At 37.9% G+C, this 14,056-nt stretch overlaps 1 protein-coding gene across 2 annotated transcripts in view; it reads left to right on the top strand.

The window, feature by feature from the left end:
- Window positions 1-14,056, top strand: part of LOC126368402 (glucose 1,6-bisphosphate synthase) — a 116,083-nt gene that overhangs the window by 13,074 nt on the left and 88,953 nt on the right. Inside the window, exons 8-12 of one of the 2 annotated variants that reach the window (XR_007566581.1) lie at window positions 710-831; window positions 1,254-1,430; window positions 2,582-2,678; window positions 11,182-11,335; window positions 12,373-13,957. Coding sequence is in view for 1 of the 2 variants with exons in the window: in XM_050012373.1 (XP_049868330.1) it covers window positions 710-831; window positions 1,254-1,430; window positions 2,582-2,678; window positions 11,182-11,335; window positions 12,373-12,463 (641 nt within the window). In the remaining variant the exon portion in view is untranslated. Of the gene's footprint in view, window positions 1-709; window positions 832-1,253; window positions 1,431-2,581; window positions 2,679-11,181; window positions 11,336-12,372; window positions 14,004-14,056 lie in introns of those variants that run through there. The other variant, XM_050012373.1, reaches the window with a different exon arrangement.

Below are 14,056 nucleotides of genomic sequence, written 5' to 3'. Positions count from 1 at the left end.
GTATGGCAGACAAAAGTAAAATATCCTGCATGGATCATATATCCAGCTTAAGCTCCCCTAACCAAGTCTGCCGCATCCGTCACACAATGCAGCCCGGCTATGCCACCTGGGAACCGGTGCAGAGGGCACTCGTTCACTATGTGAGATATGGTTATGGTTATTTGGCGGTTAGTAATCCACCTCACAACCCACACTATATATAGAAGAAGACCTTAAAGATGAGCGGATGGACAGTACGGAGCTTCGGAATTTACGAATTGGTACCGAACAAGGTCGCCTATTGTACTCTTTATATGTCTCTTTTGCTTTGTATTTCCTGTATGTGCAATATTTGTTATGTTACAAGACGATGCGAAGTCTGGTGCTGATTTCTGATCTAACTAAGACAATTTTTAGGAATTAAAATGATACAAGGCAAGAAATTCTCGCGATCCGATTCCGTTACAGTAGTCCTTAGACATAATTTTAGTTTATGAAGTCTCCGTTTTAGATCTACAGCTGTAGCATTTGTATCGTACATTATTATTAATTAATCGTCATAGTCGTTACATGAGCCATGGGGGGGGGATGCTTCGGCGGCTCAATAATAACCCTGGTAACCAACCCTGGTAACAACTACCAGCCTTGGTAATCCCCCTCATAACCCACAGGATAGAAGAAGATTAACTTATTTGGAAATGCTTTTTGAAATTGTCCGTGTATTTAACAGGGAACGCAACAGTCATATTGGCCAAGGAAGGCAAGATGCCCCTGTTCGCGTTTGAGGAGGCCATCGGGTACATGTGCAGCCACAAGGTTCCCGACAAGGATGGTGTCTCCGCTTGTGTGCAAGTAAGGCATATATATAGATACATAACCGTAAGCTACACCATAGACTACACAACCTGTGACGTCATAGGAAACCGTGACAAAACTCGCACTTATTACATTTTTCTTTATTAAACTTCATAAATAAGTTGAATGGAGAAAAGAAAATGTTTTTCATTACTTTATGTCTGTCTTTATTTAGTAATCAGAATTTCATAATTTATCTTTGACCTGATCGTCTGAAAAAGTAAGATGATTCCGTGCTTCGAGAGGCACACGAACACCTCCACTAACCCGCAGTGGAGCAGCGTGGTGGAGTATGCTCCATACCCCCTCCAGTTGATTGAGGGGAGGCCTGTGCCCAGCAGTGGGACGTGTATAGGCTGTTTATGTGTGTATTATCTTTGACCTAGGAATCTAACCAATTATCTATCTCCTCAACACAGGTAGCCTCGCTAGCCTCCTCGCTTTACTCCAAAGGCTCGAGCCTTCAGAAGCAGCTGCAGGCTCTATACTCCGAGTACGGCTACCACGTGTCTCACAACTCGTACTACATCTGCAACGAACCGGCGATCATTCAGAAGATATTCCGCCGGATTCGAAACTACCATGGACCAGGAGTGGTAAGCACTACAGCCGTTATTAAACTGTGATCTCTGAAGCGTCGGGAGCGCCAGTTCGAATTCCCGTTACCGGACTTGCACTAATGAGTTATTTTAAGTGCAGTTTTCGGTACCACAGTTGACTCGACCATTATACACAGCGATACGACCTTTGGTATAACAGAAACCACTGCGCAGTAAGTCACACTCACAACATAACATAACATAAACTGCCTATATACGTCCCACTGCTGGGCACAGGCCTCCCCTCAATCAACCGGAGGGGGCCTCCGGCACAACAGCCTCCGTGATCTAGTGGTTAGAGCGTTAGGCTCACGATCTGGAGGTCCGGGTTCGATTCCCGATGGGGACATTGTCGAAATCACTTTGTGAGACTGTCCTTTGTTTGGTAAGGACTTTTCAAGCTTGAATCATCTGATTGTCCGAAAAAGTAAGATGATTCCGTGCTTCGGAGGGCACGTTAAGCCGTTGGTCCCGGCTATTAGCCGTAAAAACACCACCAACCCGCAGTGGAGCAGCGTGGTGGAGTATGCTCCATACCCCCTCCGGTTGAAGTCACACTCAACTCAAAAATATTGTTTTTATTGTTCTTATGTCACTGTGATCCTGTGGTACACCGTCTTGTTTTCACGAATACAGTTGGCTTGAGACGACGGTACGGCTCATCACCTATCACGTTGGTCTAACAGAAAGCTCGGTGAGGAGTGGATACTTAGTTCATCTTACGATGGATGTACCTCCCCTACCCAATTGGGATAATATAGTCGTGAGTTATGTGGATCTCTGAAGCTCGATTCGCATGATGCCTATTCTGGATACATACTTTGACAGCTCTTTAGCTAGCGCCGTCCTTCACTTACAATAAATGCAAGAAAGAGATAGACTAGTTTTAATTCATCATGAGCGCATTGGTGGACCGGTACGACTCGCCGCTGCTGAACCGCTGGGTGCGATTGCACGCTGTTACATAGCTGCCCGCGGCTTCGGTGATTCGGGCCGGTCTCTTGTGTTTTATTTTTATTTTTATGTTGTTCGTCTTTCGAATCTGTTACTAATACTAGGTTAAGCCTTTTGTTACTAACTAAATATGGACTAGTTTCCGAAATAAATATTTTGAATTTGAATTAAACCGTTCAAATGTTTACCCACAGTACCCGAAGAAAGTAGCAAGTTCCGATATCGTATACATGAGGGATTTCACGGCGGGCGTCAAGATTCCGGAAAAGGATAGTGGGGACGGGCATTTACGTAAGTAGATCGTAATTTTAGCCTTTTTAATTTTTTAGGCTCCATACCGATTTAGCTGGTTTTCCCTTCGCGGGTTGGAAGGTCAGACAGGCAGTCGTTTCTGTAAAAAACCGAACCTGTCAAATCTTCAGGTTAGGTAAGCGGACCCTGTGATTAACGGGATTATGTTAGCGAGATGATGATGAGGCACGATACCGATTTTAAAAATTTCGAATAAGATAACCTAATGATTATCACGTGCTCAGTGGTGAAGGAAACATTATGAGGAATACATTGTTTTAAGTTTACGCGGTTATTATCATAATTAAAGCACATAATAACGGGTTCTTACCGCGTTTAAATGGAGACATGAGACTCCCGATATTTCGACACTGTTGCAAGTGCCATGATCACGGGATGACTGATGAGATTGGAGTGGAGTAGGTAGATCCATAATTTTCTAAGGGCAGACATATCTGTCTACCCTCTTATTATGAGGAATCCCAGATTCCCGAGAAATACGTTTCAGAGGTATGTGACCTAACCTGTATTGGGCTACTATTCCCTTTGCGGGTTGGAAAGTCAGACAGGCCGCTTCTATAAAAAAACCGGACCTGTCAAATCTGTTAGATAAGCGGACCACGTATGAAGATTTCTTACTGATGTATTGCTCTGCTCGTGTCTACCATCAGAATGGCTGTACCAATTTCCCAAACCCTGGAGGGAGTATTTTCTTCCCGCCTCCGTCACATTTTACGTTTTATATTTGCGCGGGAATGTAACTCACCAATCACGTGCTACCTCCACAGTTAATATCCCTACAGATGGCGCCACTGTTAATCATAGACTAAATATCGCAGAATAATAACTAAATACCATTGTTAGAGCATAGATTAATAACTAATAACTGGACAAGTGTTACAAAATATGTTTGATTTGTTTAAAATCATGACATTCGGCCATCGGACACCGTGCAGACTCCGGCGCACGACATCACCGAATATGTATAAATTTTAACAATTGTTAATTAGTAAATAACCACCATCACAGTAAATCTGATTAAGTATCTTCTTCTTCTTTGCGACTGTTATAAATGAAAACAATGTTTTATCTAATTACACATTTGTTTTATTTCTTGTACGTAAATACAAATCTAATGTGTATGAACATTATAATTATTTAAATATTAAGTTTATCAATAATCAATTTAACAACTATATAATTAAGGGTACAAAAACTTCATTAATAATAATAAGGTATTTGAAATAATTAATCGTATTTAAATTATATATTAATCATGACATTTGGCTGTTAATTTATTTTATTTCCATATATGTATGTACATAACTATTTTTATTTTAAGAAAGCTATACTTATTAGTAGATATCACAAAATAAATTATATTTTCAGTTTAATCTGTCAATTGCATAATATACTCTTTTAATAATCCAATAATCAGCACATAAATTGGTACGCATAACTTAATTAGTTAACAATATGCATAATTACGTGGATGAATCAGATGATTCCGAACTAGACCTGTCACTTTCAACATTGAGAGCTTTAATATTGATCCATGGTCGCATGCGATCAGCTGAAACAACTGAACTGTACTTTTTTGACTGAGAAAATCCTGGAATTGACGCTATAGCGTACCTATCGTTACCTATTACCTTTATAACCTTGAAAGGGCCATTAAACTTAGGTAGCAATTTTTTACTTTGCCCTGGATTTTCATTAAAGGAAACTTTTGTTACTTTTACTAGATCACCAACAGCGTACTGTCTTGCAGGAGATCGGTTTGTATTGTGCACTTCTTTCATTTTCCTTTGCTTTTCATCAATATTTTCTTTAGCTTTCTGTCTAATATCTGAAATAGTCTCATTTGTTTTAGATGTTTCACTAATTGCGTCATGGAAAATGTTGTCGGTATTATTTTTGAGTCTCATCCCAAAAACAATTTCGGAAGGGCTTTTGTTTGTTGAAGCATTAATCGTATTATTGATTCCAAATTGTATTTTAGATAAGTTCAAATCCCAATCTTTTTCATGTTGATTAGAACTTTGCGCAGCTAATGCTCTTAAAATAGTTTGATTAAATCGTTCTGCTTGCCCGTTTGCTCGGGGACAAGCTACAGCATTGAGGACATGTTTAATATTGTTCTCAATGCAGAATTTTTTGAACTGGACAGAAGTAAAAGCACTTCCTCGATCCGTAATTATTCTTCTTGGTATTCCAAAGTCTTGAAATATATTTTCAAGAACTTTAATAGCGGTATTACTTTTAGTATCTTTCACAGGTTTAACAAAAGTGTACTTTGAAAAACCATCTACTATTGTGAGAATATAACAGTTCCCACGTTTGCTCCTGATAAATGGTCCGAGGTGGTCAATATGAATAGTTTCGAATGGATTGCTAGACTTTTCGATTGGGTAAATATGTCCTTGCTTCGTAGGCATGTTATCTTTATAATAAGCGCATTCTATACATGCACTTACATATTTTTTTACAAAATGTGACATTTTAGGAAAGTAATATTGACTCTGAATACGCTCTAATGTCTTTTTATAACCAAAATGCCCAATTTCATCGTGATTTTGGCGACAAATTTGCCATCTTGCTCCTTTGGGAATAACTAGTCTCAACTCATTGGAATCGCCATCAATCTTGCGGTATAACACGTTATTTCTCACAAGGTAATGTTTTTTTAAATCTTGGAATTCTTCGTCTAAATCGGGTTTTAATGTTCTGGTAATCCGAGCAATTTCAGGATCTCCAAGTTGCAAAGTCACAATCCAGTCGGTGTGCTGTATTTTTAAAACTGACATAACATTTTCAGGTATGCACTCGTTATTAGGTTCTTCTACTGGATTGCGGCTGAGCGCGTCAACATGAGCCATTCGGTCACCAGGCCGGTATTCTATTTCATATTCATACTCTTCCATTTGCAACAGCCACCTGGCAATCCTTGGCATGATGTCTTTCTTACTAAATGTTAATCGAAGGGCTTTGCAATCAGTGAATATTTTAAATGGTATTCCCAGTAAATAAGTCCTGAATTTTTTTAATGAACAAACAACAGCTAGAGCTTCGAGCTCGTAGGAATGGTAAAATCGTTCTTCTGGTGACGTCTGCCTACTAAAGTAGGCTACAGGTTTTAGTTCCTTAGAATTCTCCTGCCACTGCATTAGAATTCCCCCAATTCCTATAGAGCTTGCATCGGTGTGTAGTTCTGTTTTAAATCTCGGATTATAAAGCGCCAATACTGGTCGACGGCATAAAATTTCTTTAAGAGTCAGGAAAGCTTTTGATTCACTTTCAGTCCAACGCCACTCTACATTTTTCTTCAAGAGATTTGTCAAAGGGCGAGCAATTTCGCCAAATCCTTTGACGAACTTCCTGAAATAGCTGGCTAATCCAAGAAACTGCCTCGTCTCATGTACGTTTGATGGTGTCGGGAATTGTTCTATAGCTCGAGTTTTACGTTCACTTGGCTGTATTCCATCAGCAGACACTTCGTAACCCAAGTAGTCAATCGTAGTGGAGAAGAAATTGCACTTTGACAGTTTCAAGGTAAGTCCATATTCTCTTAATAGTTTAAGAATTTGTTCCAGTTTTTCAAAACCTTCATCTAAGGTTTTTGTGGGAATAAGAAGATCATCCATATATGCCAACACCGAATCGAATCTATTAGCACCCAAAATCTTGTTTACTAGTTTCTGAAATACTGCAGGAGCATTTGCCAATCCGAACGGCATTCGATTAAACTCGTAATGTCCGTCCGGAGTGACAAACGCTGTTAGATGCTTACTTTCTTCAGCTAGAGGAACTTGATAGTAACCAGATGCCATATCCAAAGTTGTAAAGTATTTGTTACCGCTCAAGTTCGATATTTGATCATCTATGAGTGGCAATGGATATCGATTCTTAACAGTTTTGGCATTCAAGGCTCTGAAATCCACGCAAAGGCGTTGTTCCCCTGTTTTCTTACGTACCATAAGTATAGGGCTGGCAAAGTCAGAATCTGATTCACGGATGACGTCGTTTTCTAAAAGCTCAGAAATCATTTCTCTGACTTTAGACCTTTCGATGTGGGAAAGCCGGTAAGGTCTATAAACTACAGGTTTATTGTCTTTTAATTCGATAGTCATTTCAAACTGTTTTGGAGCACATCCAATTTCACTAAGTGAGCAAGCGAAACAGTCTCGATAATTTTGTAACAAATTATAAAGTTTGTCTGTAGTCTCTGGATCGACATTTGTCCCGACTTTTATGTCTTCTTTATTCAAAGGGGAAACTTCTTTTGCTGCAGAATGAATACGCCTAACATTAACAGTATCAACTTCTTCGAAAGTTAATGCACGATTTAATACGGTATTTGCTTTAAGTGCAAAGGGTGCTTTTGAAATGTTGGACACTAATATATTTCCTTTACCCTTATCAAGTCTGTATATACCTTGATGAATTTGGTATTCTTTTCCAGGAACGTTTCTTGTCTGTGCTTCAACATAAATATCGCAAGAAAATGGCTCTAAAGAATGAACAGGTAAGAGGTGTATACCTTCCAACTGAGTGTCAGTACTATTGATTAATTTAACAGTACGTATTTCAGGTTCGGCTGTCATTGTACTATAAAAAGTTAAGTTTTTGTTATCTTTCAATACGGAAACATGAGGCAACTCTGTGAAGTTTTCACCAATTAGAGTAGGATATTGCAAATAATGATCATCAACAACCAATATGTCAATGTCAGCTTCAACTTCGTCGATGACGATCGAAACTCGGGATTTGTATAGAGGTTGTATAAGGGAATTACCGAACCCTCTAATGGAAGGAAGGTTTGAACAATTTTTAACCAAATTGAAGTTACTAGCCTCTGTTCGTGAAACCAGTGAACAATCACTACCAAAGTCAATATAAGCTCTCAATGTTTTATTGTTAATCTCAACGTTTTTGACATATTTATCATTTTTAGTATTAACATTAGAATCAATATTAAACACTTTTTCCATTTTAACAGAATCATTTCCTTTTGAAGAGGACCTTCGCTCACAAAACTTGTCATCGTGGCCAATCATTTTACACATCTGGCATTTCAAAAGGCTCTTTGGACATTTTGTGTATCGATGACCCTCTTCATTACAATTATAACACTTAATTGAAGCAGCTGTAATGTGTCTCTCTTTCTTAATTTTGTAGCATCGGTTCGACGTATGTCCTTCAATACCACAACTATAACAGCGTACTCTAGTACGTGGTACTCCATCTTCCAGTCCTTCGTAATAGCCACGTTTCTTCTGCGTAAGAGTGAATGTTGTGGTTTGTGGTTGTTGAATTACCAAATACTTCAACAAGTCCTCGGGTTCTTGACATTTTAGTGCCTGAGCACTGTTTCTAAGTGACACGTCGGTGATGCCATGAATCAAGCAATCCACTGCTTTTTTTCCAGTAATCTCACATCTGTTAAGAAGCATCAATTTGTCATAGAAATAAATCCGCAAACTTTCTTCCGGTTTTGTTTTTCTAGCAAACATCTCTTCTAGAATAACTGCGAAATTATCTTCAACGGGGAAAGCGCGTCGTAGTTTTACTTCCCATTCAGGCCAAGTAAAGTCAAGGCTGGGTAAGGAATGTAGCCAATTCTTAGCTGTTCCACTTAACTTTTGTGTGGCAAAATGAGAAATCTGCCTGTCTTTCCAGTTATAAATACGAGCTGATTCGTTAACCTTGTAAAGCCATATTTCTATATTTTGAGCTTTATTTTCAGGGTCAAAATCCGGTAATGCGTTCATCATTTGGTTAGCACTAATAAAAGTCTTATTTCTGTCTTTGAGTGCATCAATCAAATCAAGTATATCAATACTAGTATGCTTCGATTTACGACGCTTGACGGTCCTATCTGGCTCTTCGTTGTCATCGCGATAACGTTTTTGTGTCTTCCGTGGCAGATTAACATCACCGGTTGGAGCTTCTAGACACCCTCCAGATGTACTCGAAGTAGAAAGTGATGAATCGCTGTCATCGCTAGAGTCACTGATTAATCGATTTCTCCTAACTACGCGAAGACCCGATGAATTGGCAGACCCATCAGTTGACTCGGTCATCGTCTAAAATAAAATAAAACATATTAGACAAAGTTGATAACACTTCTTAATATTCATTATGAATAAATTAATAACATCATAGGACAATTTATTAGACTGTTGTTCTATTTTAAGAAGTTTTAGTTTCACCCCTAATAACAACAAATTATTAGTTTCTAGACCACAAACACGATCATGAGTCATGAACTATCATGCATACTATTTAGATCTCCATCAAACCAAAAAATTGGTATTTAGTGAGACTATTCCATTATGTCAAACGATACAATACGACAAGGTTGTCAAGGCATACCTATAAAATTGCTCGTGACTGTACACACTACAATCGGTAGGTGAAAAGAAAACTTTATTATTATTTAGCGTACTGCATGCAGATACTATCTTAGTCATATTAACAAAAAAAAAATATAATAAATAACTAACACTCTTATAACTTTAAAAATCTTTAAACTGAACTTAAAGAAGTAAATAAAACTCATAAACCAACAACATCAACTCAACGCTCCAGTTAAAATTACTTTGTAAATTCAAACTAGATACCTATCTGTATCATCATTTACGTGTACATTACTGCTTCATAATAATAATCTTTTAATTAACTTTTGTTTCCATCCTTATGTAGGTATATCTACTATTTGCGCATATTATAATATATATATATATATATACATATATAGCTATTTTCAAATAAAACTAAATGTACACCCACAATTGTAATTTAATGCAACTATCAGTACTATTTAATACTAATGTATTTTTAATGTGATTCAAGTGCAATAAAGAGTTTTTGTATTGTATTGTATCAGGAGTATACATGTTTTGTTGCTATAGGTGCACACTGAGTTTATAATTTGAAAGGGGTAATTAACTCAACCAAAGACTCAAATGCCATATCACGTCGCTTACAATAAATTACAAATCAGGGTTATACAAAGCATGTTCAAGTTTGTCATAATAATGTTTCATAAACTGTTTCACATCACAAAAGAAAAGCGAATGTGGTACTAATAACTTTAAGGATGCATGTCCGCTACCGTTCCAATCATTTAACTTCAAAAGGTATATTTACGTTATTTGTACAAAAGAAGACGTACGCTAACGTCCAAATATCAACTCATAAGACGCACTCTCACGTCACTTGCACAAAAAGAGACGTACGCTAACGTCCAAATACTAACACTTAAGACGCACGCTCACGACACTTGCACAAAGAAGACGTACGCTAACGTCCAAATATCAACTCATAAGACGCACTCTCACGTCACTTGCACAAAAAGAGACGTACGCTAACGTCCAAATACTAACACTTAAGACGCACGCTCACGACACTTGCACAAAGAAGACGTACGCTAACGTCCAAATATTATTTTTCAAAGCGCACACTCACGCCATTTACATAAGAGAAGACGTATGCTAACGTCCAAAATCATAAAACGTAACTAAGTTCACATTATGATCATAAAAGAGCCATCATAACATTTACATACACGATCATCTCAACAGAACAGAACATAATTATCTTGTAAGTTCATTCAGTTTTACACGTTTTAGTACATGTTCTCATTACTTCATTTTATGGTAATTTAAGAGATTTAGAGTACTTACTCACACAAACAAAATAAAATCGACACTATAATACAAGAACGATTAAACAAAGAAACAAATTACCTATTCCATTCTATCCCTAAATGAAACGATATAGAAAAAAAATGCAAAGACAGTAAAATATGAAAAGTCATAAAGTATTTCGTAAAACCGTCTGTAGTTTAAAAAAATAAGATGCTTGTTTAATACTTAAAATAGTAATTCACCCATTTGCGGAAAGTAGAACAAAATAAATCAAAGAAATATAAATTGTTACTTAATAAAATAGAACAACAAATCTTCAATAACACGGATTACATTAATTGTAAAAATACTTTTGAATAAAATATTTACAACTTACTTGGTCGTTCCTTAATAACGAGCGGCTGAGTGGGAGGGCAAGGCGCACTTCTGAATTATGAAGATTTCTTACTGATGTATTGCTCTGCTCGTGTCTACCATCAGAATGGCTGTACCAATTTCCCAAACCCTGGAGGGAGTATTTTCTTCCCGCCTCCGTCACATTTTACGTTTTATATTTGCGCGGGAATGTAACTCACCAATCACGTGCTACCTCCACAGTTAATATCCCTACAGATGGCGCCACTGTTAATCATAGACTAAATATCGCAGAATAATAACTAAATACCATTGTTAGAGCATAGATTAATAACTAATAACTGGACAAGTGTTACAAAATATGTTTGATTTGTTTAAAATCATGACACACGTATAAAACGGGATAACTCTAGGAAGACGATGAATGTTTTTTTTTATTTGAATGCAACAAAAACAAAATTCTTATTTTGAAATTGACTGAATGTGCGTTGTTACAGAGGTGCTAGGGACTGGCCTAGACCAGGAGTACACGAGCGGTGAGATGATAATGTTCCGCTGCAGCAGCGGGCTAAGCGTGACCGTGCGAACCAGCGGCACCGAGCCCAAGCTCAAGTACTACACCGAGCTCGTCGCACGCGCCACCACCGCGCAGTAAGTCACACACAAACTCGAAAATATCTTTCTTTTGTTTTTATGTCCTTGTCATACTGTGGTACACCGGCTTGAACACAATTGGCTTGACCATTATAGACGGCGATACGGCTCTCCACCTATCACGTTCTGCTAACAGAAAGCTCGGTCTTCTTCTGTCATGTGGATTGTGAGGTGAATTACCAACCTCATCAACCCTGGTGTCAGGGTTATTATTGAGCCGCCAAAAACCTCTGACATGGTTCATGTACCGACTACTTACATCAGTAAGTAGTAACCGGGACCAACGGCTTGACATGCCTTCCAAAAAGCACGGATCATCTTACTTTCAGACAATCAGGTGATTAGCATGTAATGTCCTAACTGGGGATCACAAAGATGATTTTTGCGATATGTCCCTACCGGGATTCCAACCCGGGACCTCCGAATCGTGAGCTCACCGCTCAATCACTGGACCACACAGGCCGATAAGAAAGGTCGGTGAAGTGTGGATACTTAGTTCATCTTACGATACGATACCTCTGACTCCCATTGGGATATGTCGTGAGCTTGTTTCTTTGTGACTTGGACGGCAAACAGGTAGGCAGGCCTGATGGTAAGTGGTCACGCTGCCTATTGACATTCATTCATTTAGATCTTCATTCATATATATAGTTACATTTTGAATCGTAAATGTTTTCATAAATATATTTTTTGTGGTACGTCTCCTCCGCCTGAAAACTACTGCCTACGTTTACATTCAGCCCACATCCGCGGCAGGCAACTGGAAAGTAACGGAGCGTTGGGCTGACGTTCCTGGTCCTGAGTTCGATTCCCGGTCACTGTCCTTGTTTTGGTCAGGATATTACAAGCTAAAATCACCTAATTATCCGAAAGTAAAGTCATCCGTGCTTCGGATTTTTTTCTCTTCCGTTGTATACCACAAGTCGATGCATTCATGCTACGTTTTAACAGGTAACTCAATGGTAGTCGGTTGCGGTTGAAGCAAATCAGTGTCCTAGCTTCCTAAAGCTGACAAAATGAAACTCTTGTTTCAGAGAACAAGAGGAAATGAAGACCAAATTGGAGTCGATGGTGAAAGAGTTCGTGGAAGAGCTGCTGCAACCCAAAGAAAACGGATTAATATAAGCAAACCGAATATAAACCTTCACACGTCTCAACACTATACACAGGCCTCCTCATCTGTAAGATGAGTATAGACATTTACTTAGTTGCTTCACTGCTGGTTGGTAAAGATAAAAAAAAAACAATATGTATAGTAAACGACAGGTCGACATGGCAATTCTCTAGTGACGTGACGTTTTCAATATCGATATATTTTTATATTTTTTTTATATTAACAAAATGTGAATAAAATAATACCATGTTTTCATTTAAGTTAATATTTATTCATTTGGTTTTTTTGCTTGAACACGCGACGAAGATGCAACCGTAGCCATTTTTAAAACACAATAGTAATAAATTATGTGAGCGAGATTATAATCGATAAACGCGGTCGATACGGACTCGTGCGACACTAAGACTAAGACGCCGCGGGGACTGTGCGGGTGTGCGGGGCGACCCCGCCTCCGCGGCTCACCTCATGCCCCGATTGTCATGTCGACCGGTCGTCAACAGTAAACACAACTTTTTCCACAGTTACTCGTCCAGCTTAGCGGACTTTCGGGTATGTTAGATAACTAAGTCAAAGATAAATTATAACAAAATATACTTATTTAAAATCTCTCACTGCTGATAAATTGTGCTGAATTGTATTTATCAGCTATGAGAGATTCTACTCCTATAGGAGTAGTTTTCTTAATAAGGCCCGGCTCTTAATACGAACCCAAACAGTGGTCCTTTTTAGGATTTCGACTTTTAGGCAGATTTTAAAGCGAAAATTTTTAATCAAACAAATAATATTTTTTGTCAGAACCTTTTTAGAATACAAAAGTTTGTTTTATTACTATTTTTTTACCAAAACGCAGGTATTTTCACCAAAATAAACCGAAGAATGCACATGGAATTTGTATGAAAAAGCAACCTGTGACGTTATTGAAAAACGTGTCAGAATGTCGCACTTATTATTACATTTTTCTTTATTAAAATTTATAAATAAGTTAAATAGAAAAAATGAAACGTGTGTTGTCACCGTTAGATGTGGAATATTGAAAACTGAAGACACGGGTTAGGCCTATTTTTATCGTGATTTTCGAATATTAAATTACTAAAGTCAAGGCTGTATGGTCCTCAGATCTTTGCCTGCCTTATATAAGGCGAATTTAAACAACAACATAGATGTCTTTATTCAGTAATCATAATTTCATAATTTATCTTTGACCTAGGAAACTACCCCGTTCTGTATCTGAGATGATTATGCTCCTGATGCTCCGAATATTCCGATTCCGCTCAAGTGGACTTGTGGCTTTTAAGCATGGTAAGTAATCTTATTTCTAAATGTCAATATACATAGTAATTGTTGTGGGAATAGCAGACATTACGTGCCTATAAGGTTTTCTCTTTATTCTAGAAATCTAGACAAATATTACCTTAATACATTTACTCACGTTAAAATTTTTATAGATAGGTGTAGTTAGAAAATGTTTTAATGTAAAAATCGCATAAAATGTTACTTATTTACATGTACAGTCATGAGCAATATAATACACCCACTTTAGGACTCGTCGCACTAACAGTGAGACTTACAAAACGTTCAATTTGTCAAAAAAGTTAATGTGACAT

This window comes from Pectinophora gossypiella, chromosome 7, assembly GCF_024362695.1.
Source record: "Pectinophora gossypiella chromosome 7, ilPecGoss1.1, whole genome shotgun sequence".
Classification (NCBI taxonomy): Eukaryota; Metazoa; Arthropoda; class Insecta; order Lepidoptera; family Gelechiidae; genus Pectinophora; species Pectinophora gossypiella.
This window is presented reverse-complemented; position numbering and strand designations above follow the sequence as displayed.